The sequence below is a fragment of the Apteryx mantelli genome, chromosome 4 (genome assembly GCF_036417845.1).
Source record: "Apteryx mantelli isolate bAptMan1 chromosome 4, bAptMan1.hap1, whole genome shotgun sequence".
NCBI classification, from domain to species: Eukaryota; Metazoa; Chordata; class Aves; order Apterygiformes; family Apterygidae; genus Apteryx; species Apteryx mantelli.
This window is the reverse complement of record NC_089981.1, coordinates 46823974-46848351: the sequence shown is the minus strand read 5'-3', so window position 1 is coordinate 46848351 and position 24378 is coordinate 46823974. Positions and strand designations below refer to the sequence as shown.

Here is a 24378-nt window from a genome sequence, read left to right as displayed (position 1 = left end):
CATTTTCTTCCCAGAAAATAAACAGAACATGTTAGTAAGTGACCCAGCACCTATGAGGATAGCCTACAATTTCATGGTGGTGCTAAGTTAGGAGGACAGCCCTAGGCTGTCTCTGAAAGATGCAAGAAGCTTGTTTCTTTCACATCAACTACTGTGACTAGTTTTCACAAACAGTTGCAGAAGCCGAATTACAGAAGGTGGCTGTTCTGTGAATTAGCATGTGGGCTCCCAAGTGTCTAGCAAGCCTCAGTGTTAGATGAAGTTCTTCCTTTGGCCACAGCCTCCACGGTTTTTCTCCCAAGTGGATTCACTAGTACCTCAAACTTTGAGCTTATGCCACACATGTCCTCTGTGGAATCACAAATAAGATTCATTTCCCACCACTTATTTTCAGTGGACTTAGAGGAAGTGAGTATCTTTACAACCTGTGTCCAAAAAATTGCATTTGGTAAACAGATTCAGAAATTGTAAAGGAAAAACACAGCCCCCAAAAAAGAGGCTATGACACACATGCATGAGCTGAGATGCCCCGACCTTGTTTCCTTAGAAACCAGGTGAAGGATAGGAAAATTCTTTAATCAATAGCAATGTCTGTAGTAGACTAAAGCCTTTTCTTTAGACTATTTCTCACTGGATAAGCTCAAAACCAGAACTCTTTCTTTCCTCCACATTTTATAGTTGCAACACTTATATGAATAGCTAGCAATTGCCTTGTAAGCTTCAGACACTAACATTACTAGAGACAAGTACACGGCTGCATGTGATACACATGAGACTGAGAAATGCTATTCTTCCAGAGAATTGGCAGGGGGCTGACGTACTATCAGCACCCAGGGCAGAAGGAAAGAGTTCTCAGGGAGATCATCTGTACTACTGTTCAGTGGGATCAGGTCCAATTTCAAATAACTCCATCTAGATCTTGAACCAAGAGAGGGATATCACAAAGTAAAAGGGTTGGATGGAAGCTTGGTCTCTGTGTCTACCAGCCCACTTACGGAATAAATAGAGATTGATACTGCACTGGTACCTACTGCATGTACATGGGGCTGCTTTCTGAAAAGCTTCTTTAATCCAAATCCTTTGGAAAAATTCACAGTGAATGGCAGCAAGATAAGATGATTTTTGAGTGAGTGTACCTGGCTTGTTTCATACGTGGACAATTGCTAATGTAATTGCAGCCCAAATACATATAGCTTTCAGGCAAACAATAGAAATCCATACTATAGGTCTTGCATAGCATAGGAAACCAGTGAATTATGATATAGATAACTCTAGTAACACTGCTCTAGAGTACATCAGAGAAGACTTCTTTCTGCAAAGACTCCAGAATGGTTTAGATGTGGATTTGTAAGTGGCAATGAAGTGGCTGACTCAATGTGCAAAGCAGCAGAATTGGGTTGAAGAACCCCAAAAGACACTGAAGTGAAAAGTCATTTTTCAGACTGGGCATCAGACAGTGCAAAGCTGATGCTGGTGCAAAGGGGTTGAAGATCTTCCTACCTTGTGGCAAAGCTGGGGAGACAGGATGAGATAGCAGAATGGGAAGTATTTCTGACCACATTGGTTGGTAAAAGGTCTTGATTGCAAGAGGATTGGCTGTTCATTTCTAGCACTTTGGGTCCAATCTCAACAGCACTGTTGTGCAGTGGGTGTATCTTCAGAAATCCTGACAGTGGCTGGACAGAAACAGGTTCCTCCATTACTATTTCTTCAACTGACGAGAAGGTGCCTGGTTCTCTGGCAGTGTAATCTTTGAACCAGTGGAAACACAGAAAAACCATGAAGCCTGTTCACAAACTGATTATTATGCAGATCAGCAATCGCTATCCTTTCTCTCATTACCTCAAATGCTTTCTGCCATCTGTTGGTAACAAACTTGCATCTGGCAGATTACCAGAGAAGCCCTAATCAATGGGTAATTGGGGTAGAGGATTGTGGGGACAATCCTGGCAATGGAAGTACAAACAAACAAACAAAAAAACAACAAAAAACCCCACACATGCATACACCCACAACTTATACCATGAGAAGGTTTGCCTGTCACAAGTGTGAGATCCTGCACCCAGCATTTCTCCATCATTCTGACAGAATTCCTTCTTGTGCAAGGAGTCTGGAGGGGGAAGAGATAAATTTGCTACAGGCAGTGGGACAAATTATACCAGCCTCTGTAATGACACCTCTATAATGACACCTCTAGTAAAAGGTTCATTTCCAACAGATTATGCCAGTGAGCACTGCCAGGAGAGGCACAGAGCAGAGCAAGAACAAACATGCAAGAGTTTACGTTTCCATGTTTGCCTCTTAAAACCATCTGTTAATGAGGAGTAGTGGATGCTACGGACACTTTCAACAATGGCTCCAAATCTCCTAGTGCCTTCTGATAAGAATTGCTCAAACAACAGCCCCTGCAGGTTTTTCCCCTGCATTCAGGGTCCTGCTCCACTCCACATAGTCCTTCCACATCTTGCTCAGATGTAGCATTCTCATTATTCCCCTAGCTTCCAAAGAAGCAAAGCTTTTTAAATCACACTTGCTGGCACTGAGCTCCCAACAGAGGCTTACTGGCAGATTTCAACTAAATTTCAGAATGAGGCAGAAGTCTCAAAGTAACCAGATTCCTACAAGTTTTGTGGGAAACAGCAGCTGGATAGAACAGAGAAACCCAGCCAGTACCTCCAGTAAGGGAAAGCAAAGGGGAATTTGCTGCTCTGCATTCCCTTCATCAGCTGGCTGGCCAGTCAGCATGTGCTTTGAGCTACTCTGCACACATGAAGCTGTCAAGTAACTACCACAGCTGCTGTCTCTTCTCCACCACAGTTATCCTAGACAGTATGAGATGGAAGTTTAAGGGGAAAGCGGAAATACCTCTGTAAGAATAAGACTATCAATTTACCTTACGAAGATCCAAAAAAAAAAAAAAAAAGTCCAAAAACACAAACAAAAAAAGCCAGTACTGTACTGTTTGAAAGATCGCATCCATGCTATATAAGCTTCTCCCCCTCTGTATACACACAGGCAACAGTCTCCACTGGAAAAAATTTCAGAGCATTTGACAATCTCTAATCACATTATAATGGTGCTCAAGTTATCCAACTTTAGCAATGATACAGTAAATCAACAAGATGAGATAATCTCCCTAAGGCTATTCTCCTGTCTCTCATAACTGCAAAAGTTGGAAGGAAAATACAGTGCACAAAGCAGCATTGAAACTTCTTGCCTTTTACTGTGATAACCTAAAATACAAGTACCTGTCCCATCTTTCTGTCAGACTTAACCACCACACTGACTGGAAGAACAGAATATAGGACACATGCCTATGACTTACAGTCTAGTGCATCAGCAACTGATAAGATTGGGTTTGTGTCAGTACACCAAACTATGAAAGGGGGCAAAAGAAGCAGTGGCTCTTTTTTACTGTGCCTTGCAGGCTACTGCTGCATCACATCCTCCTGCTTGCATTGGTCCCAGCTGCTGGGAGGGTACATACATAACATCTAAAGTGCATACACAGCCCTGGTAGTGTCACATTCATTGGGGCATGGAAGGAACACAGAATTCTTGTAATAAGCAAGAAAATGGTCCAAAGAAAAGAAGGAAGTAGAAATCCCTATAAATATCCAAGTGCTGCCAGTGCCCACGCATGCTGGGCTGGGATCCAGAGTAACTGTTTTGGGGTGATAAGAATCCTTACTAGGGCACCTGAACACGGGAGAGGAACACCAAAGCCTGAGCTAAGATGTTAATGAGACTGTGACATCTGAAACCTGGCAGAGAAACTATTTCCTCCAGGGAGCTAACACGCGGGCTGCTGTGTTTAGAAACCAAGGACATGAATCTTTACTATATAAAGGCAATAAAAAGTGGCAGAGGAACACAACCAGTTGGTTTTAGAAGCATATTCCCAAGAAATACAGATCTCATTTCCTTCCTGCTATGAAAGGAAAATGGTGCCTTCAATACATGTTGGATTGCATTAGGGCAGAGAGCAACAACCACATTTATTAAACCCAACAACCATTTTCAATTCAGCATTTCAGGGAAGTTGCTGCAGCCCCCATTCCACAGTTGCAGCCTTTGACATGCAGGTTCAGTTGCATTTACATCCCCACAGATAGAGGGGATCCAGACACTACAGCTTTTTGTAGACTAGCAACTTGGACTGCCACAGAAAACCAAGGAATCTCAACAGATTGCAACCCAACTTACATAACTTAAAGCTTCAGGGAGGAAAGAGAAATAGAACTGGTAGAGAGACAAAATTGCACTGACTTTTTTTGAAATGGGGATATTGTGTGACCCCCACCTCGAAAAGGGGAAGAACTCAGCCCCTTCTGTGCAAGATCAGATCGCTATGTGTCAGTGGAAGGATTACTTTCTCCAGCCGTCTCAAGCCTCCCATACTCATTAGTGGCATTAGTCAGAACGGAGGGGACACAGTGAGAAGCCAAATCCTCTTTGAATGTTATTTGTAACACTGATAAAGAAGTGAGGAAATATGAAGATCCAGCCTCAGTTCTTTAATATGACTACACTACTGTGAGCAGTCTTTTTAGGTTTAATCTCAAGCTTTATTGAAACAGCCATCCTATTCCTTCACTGCTTAGATAGTGCTAAACAGCCACATTGGGAAAGTGAGAGGAGGCATTAGTTCAAAGACATGACAATATCCCTGCTAACACCTTAGTAGTGACTCAACTGTGTGAACGTCAGCATCTAAGGGTATTTTAAGGATCCCGAGTATTTCAGGGACATGTACAGGGTAGCTTAGGAAAGAAAAGCCCTTCTCAAGCAGCACCTAAAGGCTAGGCATGACACCCAACAAAAATCAGAAGGTGCTATTTACACATCAGTAACCCTCTTGTATCCAGTGTATGCTCTGTCCTACTCTAATTCCTTCCTGCTCCTCCCATATTGGAGGTTTGTAGCTCATCCTCTACATCTGTCACAAGTGATAAATATCTAAGACACTTTTCCTCACAACCTTCTCTGACTGCTCCTCTCTGTGATTCACAAAGAAAAGAAATATACCCTTCAGGAAAGTAGCTTGGCTAGGAGCAAGTATTTTGCACAACCCTTAATAGTTCTGCTGGAGCAGAATAAAGGCTGCAAAGCTACAAGTGCCACACTACCTTGGCACAGTTTTGGTCTCTCTCCCACATTTCATCCTTCCCAAGTCTGGAAGCCAGCAGGCTTCTGTTGTTACTCCCTCAGCATAATTCCTTTCCTTTCTTCTATATCTTTCAAGTTCAGTCTCAGGGAGTTTCACCTCCTCCCCTGTTAACCCTTCCCATATTTAGTATTTATGTCAGAATCAAACTTGATCAGGCAGGAGTTCTTTGCTAGAGCAGTAAGCAGAGAAGGCAGAAGGGAGTGAGCAGGAGGCAGAGCTAGCTGCTGAGCTGGTGTCTGTCCCAGTGACAGAAGAACGAATAAAAAGGCAGAACATACTAGGCATCAGGAAGAACGGGCTCCACCACCACTGCTGATTCAGGGCAGCAAAAGAAGGCATTCAGCTCCAAAAGTGTTTTGACTTCTGAAGAATGGAATAAGAAGAGGGCACTTTGCACTTTTGCCCAAGGCTCTACCTACAGATTTCTGTTGACTTTTACAGAGAGCAAGCTTGCTGGAGGCTCTGGACTGGCACCACACAGATGTGCTGAAAGAAGGACTGGCAATACCAGTACTTTCCAGAAATTCTTCCCTTCCCCCACCTCACCCTAAGTTAACTATAAGCAACAGCTTAAACTTCCCAAGGGGGTGATTTTCTTCAGAGAGTAACTCAGTGCAGGACAAGATGATCCCCGGCAGGCAAATAACCCACACTTTACTATTGGCTCAGGTGTCACAGTACCAAGTGAGCAACTGCCTGTAACCCAAGGCTGCTGGAACACAATGATGAATCACTCGACTCCAACAAGTTAACATCTTCCAGGTACCTTTCTGAAAGGATACAAGGGGCACTGAAAACTCCCCACTGCTTCTGAAGGATTCTACCATGTTGCAGAGAAAAGCAACTTGCAGGGAGCAAACTCAGGCTCTACACTGGCAAAGAAGCTATTGCCAGAGTTTACCCTTACTGACTACTCAATACTGCTATGCATTGCTTTATTTCGCAGTTTAAAAACTCATGCTGTGTGTACAAACATTGAGTAAATCAAGGATGACAAGACATTTCTCAGTCAACAGCCAACAACAAATTTAAAAAAAATACACTATTTACAAACACAAAAGTCCATGATAACCGATTTGCACCCACTCAGACTTGCAAAAGAGGATATTTATGTCCTTCATATGTTCCTAGAGAAATTTATGAGCTGAAAGAAATAAAAAAAACCCAAGTTACTTTACAGTTTACACTTACTTTCTCGCTAACATTTTCTGACAGAATGAAAACAAGATCTGCCTTATTATGGAATGGGTTTCTGTATGCTCCACTTTCATTAGACATTTCCTATGCTAAAGTATTTTATGCTTGGAAACCTGGGCTCTGCAAGTCCTTGAAGAACAGAGGATTATCATAAGCAACCTTTTAGAAGAACATAGCAGAAGGATTGTTATCTGAATGATCTGGGACAACAAGATGACATTATGGTCATAGTTATTCCAATCCCATTAACTGGGCAAGCAGGCAAGCGTTTGAAACAGTCTGCAGAACATAAGGAAGAGCTTTTCTCCCCCAAAAGGCTGCTCAGCAGAATGTACACTACAACACAAATGCAGATGTCACTCAGACAGTCAGGCTGTGTCACACAGGCAAGTATTAAACAAATAATTGGGACATCTAGGAGAGTAAGCCTCAACTCCCACAGCTTCCTCCTCACCCAGCAACACTCTGTTTAGTCTTTTTAAAAAGCATGAGCTGATGTTAGTTCATGGCCTTGTTATCAAGGATGGCAACATATGCTTCAGCTACATGTATTTTATTTTACCAGCCAGACTAACTATACATATTAATGCTGTCTTCATAGCCACTGGGAGAAAAACTGGACAACAGCTATTTTGCTATGAATATTAATTAGCCAAAGACCAAAAAATTTTGGCTACCTATACCTTCACAGGCTCTTACCAGAATAAATACCTTGTTCACATGAATACAAGACAGACAGCAGCCATTAAAAACAGCTGGAGCAGCTGCTAATAATTGTCTCAACCATGTCTCCAGAGAGAAGTCCTAGAAAACTAATACAGCAGCCTTCATGCTCATCTTCATCTGTAACATTCCTAATTTATCCAAAGGCACCGGTCCAATTTACATACCCTTCTGTACGAAGAGAAAAGAGAAACAAAGTTGAAGCAACAGAGATCAAAATATACCTTACAAAAAAACCCCACACTACGTGCCTTGTCTCAAAAAAAAAAAAAAAGTCCTTATTTTTTTTTAAATGAACCCTGTACCACAGCAATCATTTATTTATTAGAAAATCTGTTCAGTACGTACATGCAAAGAGATGAAAAACACTGTTGAATAACTGAACTAATTGGAAAACACAGATGTCTGCTTAAGTAGAGTCCAGCAGCCTCCGAGTTCAGGCTGCGTTCCAAAGAACAAGTCCCATGCCAAGTGACGGGCACCTGGATTTCAATTGAACAAAACAGAGAGTACCTACTTTTGGATACCAAAGCCAGTTGTTCAATCCTTTTCGCATAAGCTGCCACATAGAGTGAACCATTTAATATGAAACAGGAAATTAGGGGTGGACTCTGGTTCAGTTTCTCCTGAGCATATACTTCTATTGCAGAAACCACTACCAATAATACTCTCAGCTAGTGATGAAGCAAACAAGCTAGGTGTTAAACAAACAAGAGGCTAGGTCAAATACCCTTCTGAAGAAAACCCAGTCCACAGTCAACACAGCAGCATGGCAGAGATGTATGAGCTCCTGCAAAGTTGGGAAATGCCAAAGCTATTGCTTTACACGCATCAATTCAGGTCCAGCCTGCATGCACCTTTATGATACAGCGCATCTATGTGGTGTTTGGAAGCAGATGATGGAAGTCTCTGTGCACTGAGACAGCCTGATGCTGCACAGACACATCAGCTTGTGCCCATTCCCACGCTAACACAGCTCTGCAGCCATCAGCTGGCCTGAGGACCAGAAACGTTCTGCTGCTTTTTACATAGTTTTACATTCACAGTCTAAGTCCCATTAACCACCCCGTTCTTCTGCAGAGGAGTTCTGTCTATGCCTGTTCACAGGATGCATGTACCTTGAGTATAAAGCACAGGTACAACAAACAGCTACGGGAACTCTACCTCCTTGTCTTGCAGAAGCAAAACTGCGTGAAATGCATAGGGAAAGGAGGTGCGGGAAGAAAGACTAGTTGTGAATAAGGTTGTTAAGGTTCCTCTGAGGAGCTCACTGGCATCCCTACACATGCTACAGAGCTCGTGTATGATGAAGAAATAGATGCTCAGCTCTTCACAAGCAACTGATGAGCACATCAGCTTGTTGAATACAGATCTTTAACACTCACAGATCATCAAGGGGAGCTGCACCCTGAACATATAAACTGGTAATAGCACTAAGAGTATGAAAGTGCCATGCCACAAGAATCTCCACTTTGGAGAAAAGAATCCATGTTTCAGACATCCTCTCCCAAGTAAAAAAATTGCAGACTTCAGGTACAGTACTCGGTGCTACAGCAACCTCTAAAGTTGATCCTGAATTTAGGACAGGGTCTGGATGGTGCAAAGCCTGGGGCTATGTAATGAATAAAGAGAAAACAATTTATGGAGTAATTGAAGCAGGGTTCATCCTGCACAGGAATGAGTCTGCTTTTTTCTCCCCCCCCCCCTTGGGGGAGGGAGGGCAGGGTAGCAGCGAGACAATGCATGAGAACAACAACATTAAACATGACCATATACCTAAAGACTCAACTGCGACAGCATTAATGCTTTTCTGGTGTGTCGTTATACTACAATATCTGATATGGTGAGGTTCTAGCCCAGAACAAGGTCTCCTAGATACTATTTCAATAAGAATGTGCAAGGAGACTGTGATAAAAACTGAACATACAGTCATAATTCTGATTACAGCACTTTACTATACATATATAATGAAATTGGATATACCTAGAAGAGCACCAGCACAACACAGACAGAACTGCCTTAAAGCCATGCACTGACAGCACCTCACACAAATAAGACAGGCAGTGTACTATGAAGGGCTCTGAAGCACTCTGGCAAGTCTGAACCCGGTACTGACTTGCTGCAAGCTGGAAACTGTCCTCTGGTGAGCTGCCCCACAGTGACAGAGGAGAGTCTGTAGGATCAGTTACAGCTATACTTGTAGCCTTGGAGTGCTCCTGTAGCTTCTTTGTTCCTAGGCAACCAGTCTGATTCAAACAAGCTCCCTCCAATACTTCTGGCCATCATGGAGAAGAAATGCTCAGCTCTGAGCTCCCTTTTCTCTCCATCCCAACCAGTTTCAGCAGGCAGATCTAATAAGTTTGTTTAAACTTTTCCCCTCCTTCAACCAAAACCATTGCAGACCTGGTTGCTTTAAAGCTCATACCCCCCAAAAGTAGCTCATACCCCTCAAAAAAAGTAGCTTAATGCCTTTCCATGAGATCTGGGGGTGAAAAAACCCAAAAACTGAGCTGAGGGGGAAGTATCATGAGTCTCCAAAATCACAGTAAGGGCATGAAGCTCAAATCCTAAAGGGGGCTCATGAGAAGGTAGAAAAATCAGGATTGGGCATGATCAGAGACATCAAATAGTTTAGGAGCTGAACCTATACACAAACCAGTGCAAATTTAAAGTATTCCTGTAACCATTTTCACTTTCAAGCCCTAAACTCTTCAATCTCACCAAAATTTTAATGCTATTCCCAATGAAATGAGCTTTTTCCTCCTCAGCACCTCAGTATGAAAAGTACAAATCCATCAGTACTGCAGTTCCCCTGGGAAAACTTCACTGAAGTGAAATAGGTATCTAAAGTTTGGCCAAGTTATTATATGTAAAACACTCTTCCCTCCCCTTTCCAGGGCATCCCCCCCCCCATATACAGAAGGGCAGAATAGGAACTCTTGGCCAACACATTTCTGCTTTGAGGATGCCATAAAATTTTCGTATAAACACCAAATGGACATTCCACAGTGAATTGCATGGTACTCAGTCTATTCTAGAGAAAATATTTAGTCCATCTGGATTGAATATATATACATATTATATATATATATATATATATATATACACACACACACACACACACACACATAAGATTCCATAAGTCCTGGCTATTTCAAACCTCAAATTTCAACTAATCACACTTGTTGCAAGGAAGAGACCCATTTCCAGTCTATCTTCCCACAGCTCAGTACAGGACTATGGGACTAAGATGCAAGGAACAACAGACTTCCCATCAATTCCCACTGGAAGCTATGTATTTGCACTTCTAAACATAGATAAAACCAGCCTACACACCAACAGTGATGGAGCATAGCTAACAGGAACTAACCATTCCAAGAACTACATGCTAATACATGATTACAGGCTGAGTCAAACTACAACAGTTAATTCTGTTGGAATTCAAGATGTCCCTACTCCTGTCTGCCCCGCTGTTGGGATTATGACCCCCATAATTCAGAGGCAGAAGCAAACATGCTAACTTCTCTGTTCCTGCAGGTCAGAGTCCAGTATCATACTGCAAACCCAGCTTTAATGGTGCTTTTAACAAACACACCAAATGTGAACTCTGGCAGCTAAAGAGCGAGGTCACATTCACTTCCACCACCCCTGCTACAGGGGCAGGGTAAAGAGGAGGCAAACAAGAACGGCCAGATCTAAGGCCATCAGATGCTGCAACTCCAAGCCCAGTGATGGTCTCTCCACACCTTACTAAATTGGATAGGTCTGCAGGAATTTACACTGGAATGCAGTTAAACACAAGAGGGCTGGTATTAATTTGTTAACAGAGTAAATCTAGCTTTTAAAATTCAGAACCTGAAGACTAGTGATCCCGTAAACTCAAACTGTCTTTCAGTTAAAGACAATTCTTTAGCATCTCCAACAATTAGCTTATAGGTCTGTCTCCACATCTCACACAGAAAGACACTAGGTCCTGCTTCAGTAGCTCATTATTCTGCAAGATTCTTACTTCTGCAGAACACCTCTAGCACCTCTGCAGCAAACATCAGTATTTTAATGGAGAGCAATGACATCTAGTGGCTTGTTAAGAATTTGCCTTGCTAAATTTCCAACCCAGTCATTTAGTTTTAGAAATAAGACAAAACACACAGCTCTCAGCATGTTAGCTGCTTCCAAATGGTTAGGCCAACAGCAAGTATTTCTGAAATTCTCTACAAACTCTACCATAACACATACTCACCATTTCTCCCCCAACTAACAGCATTTTTCCAGTCCCTGACTTGAAGCCTAAGAGAAGTAAGGTAGTAGGCACAAATCTGCTTTAGACCTTGCCTGCATAACAGTTTCTTCAGCATAAATCTAGCATGTGAAATTAAGCCAGTATAATTATTCTGGCCTAGCTTTCTAGTGAAACAGGGCTGGTCTCCCACCCACCCTTTTGGTTATGTTGTTCTCCAGCTACATTAAATTAAATGGTAGAGGTTATTCACACAGACAAGGCCTAAGGCCACATCATTCTGAACAGCTGATATATAGTTCATCCATAGGTAAGAGAAACCATAACTGTGAAAGTGTTAACCCTGCTACAGAGGACTATGATTTCAAAAAGGTAACTGCTGAGATTACAAGAAGAGAAGATACAAGTGCTATTCTGAAAACAAATGATGAAATCCTGCAGATTGGATATATGGGAGAACAATATGCAGCTCACTTCCCTCTATCCCCCTCCCCCCCCCCAACCTCTTACCTTGTTTGGTGCATGATATTCCAAAATTGCCATGAAGCACAGGTGAATGGTTATTCAAACTTTTGGAGCACATGACAATGTAAGGGAAGTTCAGAAGACATCTTTATGTAGCTTCCTGTACTACTGGCACTAGTCATTTAATCAGCGCCAGATCTTTGCAGGCATTAACACTCTCCACAGCCTTGACAGCAAATGACTAAGACTTGCAGTTAACAAAGGTGAGGAAGTGTGAGATTTGTGGTATATGCATCTGTTGCACAAGCCTACAGCCCTCAGAAAAACATTGCATACAGCTCATTAAGAAAAATCTAGTTTTGTGACTCAAAATTTGAATTGGTAGGTTTTTGAGGTACTTTCCCCTATTACCCCATCTTGGGCAAAGACTTGTGGGTTTTAACTTACTTTCTGTGGTACAGTTCCCACATACACACTCTTCTTCCAATATTAAGGACCAGCATATCTCCCTGGAAGGATCTATAAGCAAATAACATTTCTCCTCTTCAGAGCACAATAGAAACACTTATCTAGTATTGTATAAATTGACTATTCTGTAGCGCTAGTAGGAAAAGAATGAAGGGCTACAATAATTCTAATATACCAGGAAAAGCACGCTGCAAACACCCAAAAGTAAAGAGATGGAACAAGTATTAAGAACCTCCCAAAGAAACTAAAACTCACTGCTTTAGGATGAGCCTCTACTCATATTTCTCCTAAAGGGCAGAAAAACAGCCACTGGTTGTGGCTGAAACTGGTTTTGGCTGCTGTTGCTTTCTAATGACATACACAACCTTAAACATCACACTGCTTAAATGAAAAGATGATGATTCATGAGTGGCCAGTTATAATAGGTTTAATGCTGAACTTCAAAAGACATCATGCTTAGTTTTCATCACAAATTCTTCTGGTAGACACATCAATTTATTCAAAGCAAAAGGCTATCTAGAATCAAAGAAAGCTATAGCATGTGGTTTCTGAAACCACTGCACCAGTGGGTTCTGATAAGCCAGCAACAAGCACTAACAGGTGGTAGTAATAAGAAAATCTATCCCATGGCTCCAACAGTGAAATGAGGATTTCAAAACCTCAGATCTTCCTACTGTGAGTTCTGCATTTTAGTACTCATGTCATTTTACTTAAATAAAATTCATCCATTACAAGCTGAAGCCCTCAGTTAATGAAAACTCCCTGGAACTCTGCATGGTTGTCAAAACCCCTATGTCAGCTCATTAAAGAAACCAATTTACATTCCCTTTCAATGATGTAAAAACCCTTCTCTACAATCCTATCAACAGGATAAGTGAGTAGTTGACCAAGACAGGTGATCAAGACAAGTGCACACATATGTCAAAGAACAGAAGAGATTTTTCAGAGGACAGTATTTTGTCCTGGCTTAAATAACAAGAATAATCTTTTTCATTTAGTTCATTCCATTCTTCTAATTCCTACCATTGTGATTCAGCCTCAAACAGTAGAGCTTCATTAAAACTTTAGTTTCCTCAGAAGTAAAACAAGGAGCCCCTGCTAAGATGCTAGAGAAAACTTCTTGTTCCCCCACCCACAATAGTGATCACTGCTTTCTGGGAAGAATTTTCCAACTCAGAGCAACAGACAGAAGCGTTGACCTGTAGTCATCCAAAAAAGTATCAAATACAGTCATGAAGGCAAAAGCTGCTTGGTCACAAGGTACTGGCTTCAAATGGGAAGGCAAATTTAACATCAATAATCAACTCGCAAAGCTTTTCTCTACTCTAACTTGAGAGAATCTGACTATAATCTCATGTTCAAGTGCAGCTTGAAGAAGACCAGAGCAGAATAATACGAATGGTCAGTCTAACATTCCTACTTGCAGAGTATCAGTTGAAGCCTTACTAGTGCCTTTAATCAATTTTGATTTGGGGTAAAGGTGAAACCAAGACCCACTATAAAAAGACAGTCATAGGGAAAATGGGAGGGATGTGTGAACTGGCTAGGAAGTATGTCAAAAGCAGTGAAGAGTCCCTTCAACTGTACAGGCTTGTCCAGAAAGCTTCTGGGAAACAAACTGTACCCCTTGAACTGCAGGCAAATGACTTAACTGTATTATGAGACACTCCTGCTTGAAAATTATACACATTCTTATATTACATTGTGTAGAAACATGTATTTGTGTAGCATGATGTTTACAAAACATATATGCAAGAGTATTTCTCCTTTCATGTTTTCTCGGTGTACGTAGTTATAGACTCTCAGCAAAAAAGAAACCAAAGGCAATTCTAGCTTTGAAAGTGATGAATGAAGGCTACACTGCTAAGTATTCTTCACTACCCTTCCCTTTAAGGTTGTCTTCATCAAAATAAATACCACACAACAGGGAAGCAGTCCAGGTGAAAACAAACAGAAACTATAGGCTGTTCCCAGTTCCTTCTGGGCAACGAGGCACTCCATTAACTTCATACTGAGAACCTCAGAAGAACAGCAAGTAGCAAACATCAGCTGGGGGTGGGGAGTTGGGGGAGATTCCAGTAAGTTAGCTCTAACTAATTTTCAATTCTTAGGCAGCCATATCTATTGCTCCCCATTTTCAAGCCTAACTCACTGTGATCCTGGTAACAAGACCATGATATTCTTTCCTTAATTCCACAGAAGCCATTTGTGTTCACACTTCTGGAGGTTACATCCCCACTACAGAAGTTTCACAGGTAGTGAACAAAACTGCTCTGGTGTAGTGGCAGTCACAGATTTGGAAAGCTACAGCCAGCTTTGCATCTCCTCTTCATACTTTTGGGGATCAATAAAAGGTTTGTCAATGGACCGGATCATCAGTTCACCACAGTACACACATTCGGCTGCCACAATATCATCAATGTCAGCTTTGATCTGTTCCCGGCTCTGTTGTCCCTTCCCCAAGCTAGCAGTATCTGCATCCTTAGGACGATGGTGGCCCTTGGAGGGCTGGCTGGCAGCTGCCAGCTTCTTCTGAAGATCTTCAAGTTTTGCCTGCTTATAGGCAGGAAGGTTTGGAAAAACTGCTTGGAGGAGGCAGTCGTAGTGAAACATGTGGCCACAAAGGAAAAGGTAAAAAGGGCGGTTTAGAAGTGGAAAGTCACAGGCAGCACATTTTTCCTGAGGTTCCACAGAGCCATACTTGTTTCTCATTTCCTGAATGTCCTCTCGGATTCTCTTGGCACTGTGTGTGGCTTCCTCCATCTCCCTTTTCAGCTCCTCAATGTGCTTGTTGTAGTCCTCCAGAGAGTTACAGATAGCCTCCTTGAAATGGTCAATAGTGACAAAGTCTGGAAAGAAGGGCAGGACATCTTCAATCTTCAGCAGGGCACAGCTGGAGAGGCAGGCCATTGCCTTCTTGACATCCTTCTCTTCCTGAACAACATGGCGAGCAATCTTCAACCAGAGCTTCTTCCGAAGTTCCTCATCATCTTCAGGGAGATCTGCACAGGACTTGGCAAGATCAACATCCACCTGGAAGTTGAACAGACAAGGAAACTGAGTTAAGCTTCCCTCTTCATTTATTCCCCATTCAACTTCAAAGCTTGTTGTCCATTTGAGGAGACATGAGTAGAAAACTTCTACTGCTGTCTCATTGCCTATGGCTGCACTACTGTTTACAGTAGTTTACAGCCTGCCCCTTGTTTACATGCCAAGCACCTTCTCTCCTGTCCACCAGTATTCCTCCAGCTAGAAGATTTGTTTGCCACGCAGCAAAGAACAAAGCCCAGCACTACATTAAGGGCAAATCTATGTTATTGTATCTTTGCTGGCCACACATTCTAGTGAAGAGACAGCAATGTTAAGAGAAAAAACTACAACATTTCCCTGACAATCAGACTAAGCTGACAAAGGCATTCTCCTGTGATAACTATCCCAACAAGGAACAGGAAGCAATTAGAATCCTGAACAACAGCTATACAAGTCTTGCATACACTCAGCTATGTTAAAAGAATTTGATGTTAGAGATGCAGCTTAAGACAGAGAGAACTCTCCTTTCCATTCCCACCCCTCCACTCCCAATTACGGCTTGTCAGTCAGCAGTTTGCTTAAAACAATTGTGAAAAAAAGGGAACTAAGTTAACAGATAGGTCTTTCTTCCTAGACTTAGTTGCACAGCTCCTATATTGACAAGCCTGTCCATGTCCGCTCAGTGCTTCGTTGTTCAAGATAGCTTGAACCCGCTACATTCCTTTATGCCGTAGCATGCACGCACAGACACACACACACAGACACACACACACACACCTGCAAGGCGAGATCCACAGCCTCCTCATATAATTCCATCACTTTGTAAATATGGACACATGCATGGTGGTGCCCATGTTCCGCACACAAGCGCAGTGCATACTTCAGGTCATAGTGGATCCTGTTTGGGTTGGTTCCTGCTTGCTCCAGATATGACAGCAGCGAGTCTGGCCGACACAAAGCATAGAGAGACAACAGATAGTTGTGAATGGCTTGCTGAGTTTCCTCCAACTGGTAGACACAGAACTCCATATATCTAATGGCTTCATTGATCTGCTGGGTGCTGGCACTCTGGCTGTAGTTAACAAGGGCTGGAATGAGGTTCCTGGCATCCAGTCTTGAGCCCATAGAAATCCAAGCATCAACTACCTTCTTGGGAATATGCTGTATGAGGACTGGAGAGAACTTGTAGAACAGCTTCTCATCTCTGTGCCTGGAGAGTACACTTAGGGCTTCATCATACTCATCATGCTGGCAGTGGTGAGCTACTACTCGCTCATAGTCCTGCATGATGACTGCAAAGTATACCATGTGCTCTGTGTCCCCATGGCTTGCCAGCAGCTCATAAATAGATGCGCGGTTATTAAACAGACAGTCTTTGTTTTTGGGGCTGCCCAGGAAGGTGCGAAACTTTTCTCGTGTATCCAAGTAGAGATTCCGTTTTGAGGGATCTCCCTCCAATATACCTAGCCAGTTCAGGTACAGCTCTGTTAACCACGTAGTCAGCAGAGTGGTCTGTGTCTTCTCAGAAGGCTTTAGGTTGCTTAGCTTCTTAATTAGAAACTCCATCAAGGCCTCTTCTTGCTTGGCTTCAATGAACTTAAGGGCAATTTCCTCAAAGTAGCTTTGCGTCAGTGCATAACATTTAGCACTGTCTAGGTACCTCTTGTTTTGGAAGCAGTGCTCTGCCTCTTTTGCCAGCACAATATCTAGGCACTCTGGACGGTCTTTACAATACTCTTTGGCTAAATCAAATTTGTTCATGTTCATGTACATCTTCCACACATCTCTAGATTCCCGCTGGACATGGTAGCGGAACACCACTTTCTCAGTGTGGATCCATATCTGCTGGACAGTGGGATCTTTGATCATGCGTGTTAATATGCCAAACTTCTCCAGAAACAGATCTTGAAAAACAATTTGCCCATTCAGAGTGCACACAGCCTTCACCCCATCAGGCAGCAGCAACAGAAAATGGAACTGGGTAAGTACAATGGAGATAGGCTTGTTCACAGTTATGTCTATATCAGAAGGATAAACCCAGACCCGTTCATCACTCAGAATTGAATCGGGCCGGCTATAGTCCAACGTGCCATACAAGACACCGTTTCCCATCATCCAAGCAAAGGAACGTGGGTTGGAGCGCAGTTTGGGGGTGTAGAAGGCTATTTCACTGAAGCCAAAGCTGGCTGGAAACTCCCGGAAGCTGGGCAAATGGTCAGCATGCATAGCAAATATGGACCCGAAGCCCTGCTGCTCTGTCCCTTCAGGTACCTTGCCAACAAACTGGAAGAGTCTCTTTCGAGTGGTGGCTATAATAAAAAATTTTCCTTCTATTCCTCGTTCAATCTCCAAGCAGCAGACTGGGGCAGGTCCCGATTCCTCCTCCAGAGTGTAAACCTGTCGGAAGTACTGGTCGGGGTTAGTGCTGAAGAGGCTCCCCTCGCTGACAGAGATCTCAGCCTCACAGATTTGCCCCTGGGCTGTCCCCACCAGAATAGGCCCAGTGTTGGTCTCTGAACCAAGAAATTTGTTCCAGCCCACACTTTCAATCAGGTGGCCTTTCCAGCGAGAGAGTGCTCGCACTTTCTGAACACTTCTGTTTAGGTAGAGGCATTCACTGGTGTTCAGAGCAATCAGGAGATGACAGCCTGCCAACAAGAGACGGACACAGGAAGAAGAGAACAAATTTAGATTGTGCCTCCACAAGCTAAATTCTTGAGGCTTCTCAGCCTTATATTTGATAAGCATTGATATCAACATACTTAATCCAAGACTTTCCCAGGCATCTGCATTCATAAGAATGTGGGGGATTCCCATACTGAATAAGAACAGGGGTCCATATACTATGCTTCAGTGAAAAGGCATTCTTCTATGTCAAGAAATGCTCCAGAGACAAACAGTTCCCAGTGTTTTCTTCTGTCCCTGGTAGCTAGTGATACTAATGATCAATCTTTCCACATTTTTGGTTTGTTTGTTTTTTTTAAAATCAGTCCGTACTACAGTGAGCTGCAGATGTTATACAGTCTTTTTAAAAATTCTGATACATACATACAGCACCAGGCAACTGCAAGGATTTCCTTTATTGGTTTTAGCAGCCTTGCTCAGAATAGCCTGATTGCACCAGCATTCATTTCAGACAGTTCAAAAGCAGAAATATAAACATAACAAACCAATGTTTTTCTAATAGCACAGAGGCAAATCAGTAGGCAGAGCCCCTGGGCAATGGAGTCCAGCCCACAGAAGAACCACCTGTTTGCCTTTTTTGTAGAACAGAAAAAGTACTCCTTCACCAATGCTTGCTAGGCACATTCAATTGCATCTGCTGTGAAACACTGTAATTGTGTGTAGTCCATTGCCTCACCTGTGTGGTCCAAAAACATCTTGTAGACTCTGGCTTCATCTTTGCGTCCCAACTCTACCTGATTAGGTTCATCTGGTTTCCCAAGATCAATCCTGCAAAGAGGAGCCATGAAAGCATGCTATCAACAAAAGTTCACATAAGTATAATTTCTTACAGTTTTCCATATATGCAGGTTCATGGCTTCTTATCCAGTTTATAATCAGAAGTTCTCCATAAAAAAAGCAAGGAAAACATGCAATAACTTCAGGTCACTGGCAGCATTACCTGAGAAGAGTGTCTTTGCCAAGGCTCATACAGAGCTGGTTAGAGGAGACCACGAGGCTGTTAATTTTCTCTGGAGGAGCAAAATCAATCCTTTGCTTATTAAATATTGGTGTTTCCTTTTCCAGTCGTGCATTCACATACCCTGGAAAAAGAAAATGTACACTTAAAACACCCCCCACACCCACAAACAAAAAACCCTGCATACTACATCAAAATCTAACCTAGAAAGCAAGAGGGACCATCCCCTGCTCCGAGTTTTACCAAAAAGGGAGTGTGCTCCAGGGAGCATGACCACTGAGAGCAGCACTCACATCAATGCAGAGCAGAAAACAAAAGTAGTAATACGCCTTACTGTCTTCCCACAGAACTGCAAGCTTGTCACAAGTATTAATTTGAAGGTGCATAGACAGATTTGCAGAGAAACTGTCATGAACTGCATAAAAAGCTGAAGATAAGAGTGGAATCAGAAAGTAGTTTGTTTTCCTTGGTTGACAGTTTATTTGTTCAAGACAGGAAAGAAAGGATGGTATTAAACAAGACACAAAGAGGGCTCTCATTTGGCACTCCCATACAAGCTACTCCGACGACCACTGTGGCATTAATTGAAATATATTTCTCTCTTATTCTGTGTTAGAATTGAATGAGTTACCATACTTGACATCAATCACTCACAAGCTAAAGTTGTTTTTAAAGCACCCACATATATATAAAAATATATTTTAATATATCTACACAGTAGATATCACAGCAGAGAGAAGAGTCCATTGGATTACTTGCTGCAGAGAACACAGCTGGAGGCCACAATGCCACCATACACCATTTTACCAGCCATAACATTATCCCAATTGCAACCTTTCGGTTGTTCCTGGAGGGCATGCAAGCCACTTATTAGAGTGAAAACAAGACCAAAGCCCAGTGATCTCTGAATCAGTGCTCAATTTTGGCATAAACTGCTCCCTGAAAGCCAAAACTCATTCAAACTCATTTGCTGTTTCACAGCTAATCCAAACCTGAAGCCAAACTAACCTTGTCCTTGGATCCTTTGGTAAACCATGTCTGAATTCTGAGAAATGCCTGATTAACTTAGAGTATAGGGTTGAAATTTGACAATGCATGGCCACTTTGTGGGACATATGTCGCATTTTAAGGCTGACAAAGCAAAACTTTAGTGAACTCAAAATGGGAGCAAGTACAACCAGAGTGGGTTAACTCATGCCACTGATTAAGTATGCACTGATTAAGTGGGTTTAGTCCCAGCCACCTTGGGAAATATGACAGCCAGAGGGAGGCATGTTGAGAGATTACTTATTAAGGAGATATAGATGGGAAAGGCAGAGAATGGAGAAGGAGGTCTGACCTGAAAGAAGTAACATAATTCTGCAGAAATATATTAAGAAAAAAAAAACAACACTAGAATCCTACCGCTTTAAAAACCTCTTAAAATCTTCAGTGCAGATGGGCAAACCACAAGAAGCAGTCCAAACTAAGACTAGTTCCTTTGCTACAGAGCACACGTAAAGGCCCCAGCCAGAGGCAAGCAGGCAACAAACCTGGAAGGTTTATGACAGATCAACCTTTAACACCACGTGGCAGGACAGAGAAGCAATATGACAGATTTAGTTTTCATTGAGGATAGCTAGACCTCTGCACCTAAAATCATGGGACTTGCAGAGACCATGTCATTCTATTTCTAAACAAGGACAGCACTCTTTATGGGCTTCCTACAAGGAAGCAAAAAACCACAAAAGAGCTCAGATATGCCAGTCAACTGTAAAATAAGAAGGCATTCACATAAAACAAACCAAGTGATACTCATTAGCAAAATCCTTGAACATCTGTATGTCTACAAACATATCAAAGTTTCATCCACATCTGTCCTGCAAGTCAAGTCTTTCAAGTGCCTGAATTTTCCATATGTACAAAATCTCACATAACCCTGTAACAAAGAAAGAGCAAATGATTGCAGTCTGACCATACTACCTCAGACTAAAGAGCAAGACAGACCTGAGACATTGCTAGGTTAACCCATCTGCTTCATGCCATGTATGAGTGAAGGATTTCTAGAGCAATCAGATCCATGCAGCAGTTAGCCCAGACAGAAGCTAAGAAGCTAAGGCCAAAGCAGCTGAATAGCAAGAAATAAGCTTAAAGAGGGGAATTACCTCCCTCCCCTGCAAAAAACCCCAAAGAATAAAGGAAGTGCTAGAATAAACTTGGGATTGTACCTTAGAGGAAAAAGACTGCTTCCACCCTAAGGGGAATAGTCCTGGCACTCTGTAGACTGGGATTAACAGCACCACTCAGAAGCATATTCAATACCTATAACCTCACCCAAACTATCCTGAAAAACTAATTTTAGCCCAATTGCTGCAGAAAAGGCCAGTTCAGTAGTGGAGAGCAATCTGCTAACACTATGATCCCTTCTACTGCCTGTTCTGCCAATGCCTTCTCTTTGCCTCTACTTCAACACTAGACCAGCTACAGGTCTAGTCTTAAAGGTCAGTCTTTTGTTTTAGAGGTAAGATGCACACAGAGGAACAGACAAAGCAACCACAATAGGAGTAGGCAGCTTTCTGCTCAGCATGTAAGACTTTCCTACATGTTGATCCACAGCTTAAACATTATCTAGCCATGCAGATGCACATCCCTTTATTTCAGGTTAAGCAAAAGCAAAATACATGATCTTCATTTCAGATTAAGGAGCTTCAACACCATGGCTTGAATTTGTTGGTGAACTGCGGATCAAAACATGCAGACAAAGCTCCTAAGCTGGAATTTCACATGATGTCACAGCTAACCATGGCGGGGGGTGTGTGTGGGGAAGATAAAAAAAAAAAAGTGTGTGTGTGTGTGTGTGTGTGTGTGTGTGTACATACATGTGTAAGGAAAGATGACTCTGGTGGAAGGAACAAACTATCCCCAAAAGATCATCAAGTCACATTCATTCAGGCAATCCTGAATTTTTTTTTTTCAAATTGTCACTAGAAGGCAAAACAAGGCTGACTGGGAGAGCAAGGAAACCCAAACTCAGGGAAGAAAGGGAATGATCTAGCAAGTATACAAAGGTGGTGGTGGGGCGGGGGAGGGGCAGGGAGGAGTTCATTCTTGTTTTTTAAGCTTCAATCACAGTTCAGATCAGTGCATTCTGGACTCTTCAAGATGGTATCAATTACAATTAAAACAGATGTAGTACCATCATCATTTACATGAGGAATTTAACTATTGTTCATAACAGGATAAGAATGCACTTCTCTAGCTTCCACTTCCCTATACAAAGGAGATGTCTATATCATATAACATAACCCTTTCAAACAGTCTTCTCCACCCTGACCCCAATATCCCTTTTCTGTTAAGGTCAGATACTATATGCAGCATTTCCCACCTTGATTTCTGGACAAATCTGCTTCCTCCTCACCCCCTCGAGCTTTAAATTTGTTCAAAGGTTTAATTTCACTGACATCAGTCAAGTCTACAGGGTCAAAGTAGGTCCCTTCATGCTGGAACTGCAGCACTTGAAGTTTACACCTCAGCTGTACTCAGTGTTTGCAACATCAGAGTCACTACTTGGTTATCTCCAACTTTGAAAAACAGCACCTGTGTTGCACTGGGAACAGCTAACTGAAAAAAAGGGGAATAAGCTTTACATCTTCCAAAATTTCCAGGATAACATTAAGGTCTGCTTTCAGGAAGGTAACTATTTACTTGCATTTTTTCCCCAAATCAGTTTGCTTAAACTTCAGATTGTCCACAACTTCTACCACTCCAAGTTTTGCTCAAAGCCACCAGTGCCATGTGATTCAAGAATAGTTACAGTCACAATTAGGCTGTGCCTTTGCAATCAAGCAGCTTCCAAAACTTCCTGTTTGCTGACAAATGATGTTGGCAAAGGAAGATTTCTCAACTGTAAGACAGCCATGACTGAAGACAGTGTTACAGCAGTCAAGAAGGAAACCTGAGCCCTTGAAAATATAATTTTCAGTCACACACTTTGTATCAACACCTATTCACACAATAAATACAATTACACAATAAAAGTAACTACGCATGTTAAAAAAACAGGAGGATCATATCTGTTTCGGTACCTAAACTCCCAGTAATGCCACCTGTGTATTTATCATTATTAACATACATAGTATGATATAATTCATCAATTCTTCCCATGTATACAAATCACACAACCTGGCTCTCCCAAAGGCTAACAGTCGATAACACTACATGAGGAAAAGAGTTGAAAGAGTTTGTGCTCATGCATTTCCAAACTTGTAACTCGGAAGGGCCAGCTCTGCACAGCAGCTGGCACTGCAATGACAACACCAGGTAGAGCAGAAACCGCTCATAACCTGCGTTCCTGTCCCCACCAGTACAACGGTGTGAGACCACGCTTGATAGGGAACCATTAACAAACCCATGAGTGACCCCTGAATTTATCCCGGGGTACACCTGCCATTTCTTCACTGCCTCTCATGCAGAGGAGGCGACAGACTGGCCACCACGCCGCTACAGTAGCATAGTGAAGGCACACACCCCCGAAGCAGCGCGGCATGCCAGAGCTTCACAGATCCTGACAGATCGCCTTGCTGGCAACCCTCCTCTCCACGACAAGGCCTCTGGTAAACTGCCCGCGGGCTGGGACAGCCGCGGCTGCCACGGGCACGCGGCCTCCTCAGGCGGCAGACGGCGGAAGAGGAGAAGAGCCGCAGGCGGCGGTGGCGCCTCCCCCGCCCCGCCCCGCCCCGCCCCGCACGCGCCCGCGGAGCCGCGCCCGCGGAGCCGCCCCCTCGGCGCCCGGCCCCGGCTCCCCGCGCCCAGGCCCCGCGGGGCTGGCGGCCGGAACGGGGCACGGCCCCGGCCTCACCGGAGTGCGGGATGCCCACAGCGGCGCGGCTCGGCTGCACGGAGGCGGAGCGGTACAGGGAGTCCTCGTACTCGTCCAGGATGGACGCCATGGCCGGCGCCGCTAACGGCCACAGCACCGGCGCCGCCGCTTCCACCCGCGCCCAGCTGACCCGCGTCACGTGGCCGCCCGGCGGCGCATTGCGCCTGCGCCACCCCGGCGGCCCCGCCCCCCGCGGGCGGGTCCGCCCTGAGGGAGGGGTTGTTCCCTGCCCCAACATGGCGGCGGGCGGGATGGGGCTGCGGTGGTGTGTGGTCGCTCGGCGCTTCTTGTCGCTCGTGAGGCCCTGGAGGTGGCTGGTGGGCCGGTAGCCAGCTCCTGGCGTGCGTGCGGACACAGCAAGGCTCGCAGGGCCCGGGCCGCAGCTTGGTGTCTGCCACTTCTTGCTACAGTCCTGGCGTGCGCAGCCCTGTGCTTGATAGATCAGTGCGTTAGCGAGCTGCTGCCGCTGCTTAGCTGTGGGACAGTGCAGGCGTGCCTGCTGACTGCAGCCGAGAATCGGCTGGTTTCAAGCACTTCTCCACTAAGGTTTGCAGCCGCAGCACTCCTGGGAGGTAGCGGGGTGGTGT

The 24378-nt window shown here is 43.6% G+C and overlaps 1 protein-coding gene across 4 annotated transcripts; it reads right to left on the bottom strand.

The window, feature by feature from the left end:
* Window positions 1–6088: 6088 nt before the first annotated feature.
* VPS18 (VPS18 core subunit of CORVET and HOPS complexes) lies at window positions 6089–23910 on the bottom strand. 4 transcript variants are annotated; one of them, XR_010884150.1, is made up of 7 exons: window positions 23771–23910; window positions 18916–19057; window positions 18652–18743; window positions 16068–17938; window positions 14413–15293; window positions 7067–7261; window positions 6089–6314 (listed from the first exon to the last, which is right to left on the bottom strand). XR_010884150.1 is itself a non-coding variant. In XM_067296433.1 (5 exons), the coding sequence occupies exons 1-5, from the start codon at window positions 23859–23861 to the stop codon at window positions 14565–14567; spliced, it is 2925 nt and encodes a 974-aa protein (XP_067152534.1). In that variant the 5' UTR covers window positions 23862–23910; the 3' UTR covers window positions 12663–14564. The 4 variants fall into 4 exon arrangements, 1 of the variants encoding a protein (XP_067152534.1); XR_010884149.1 differs by having other exon boundaries at window positions 7079–7261; XR_010884151.1 differs by lacking the exon at window positions 7067–7261.
* Window positions 23911–24378: the final 468 nt, after the last annotated feature.

Excerpts from the sequence above, each read along its gene's own strand:
- VPS18 (XM_067296433.1), bottom strand. The coding sequence starts at position 23,861 with ATGGCGTCCATCCTGGACGAGTACGAGGACTCCCTGTACCGCTCCGCC. Across the intron at positions 19,058-23,770 it reads TGTGGGCATCCCGCACTCCG|GGTATGTGAATGCACGACTG; the intron begins GTGAGGCCGGGG and ends TTCTTTTTCCAG. Across the intron at positions 18,744-18,915 it reads GGCAAAGACACTCTTCTCAG|GATTGATCTTGGGAAACCAG; the intron begins GTAATGCTGCCA and ends TCCTCTTTGCAG.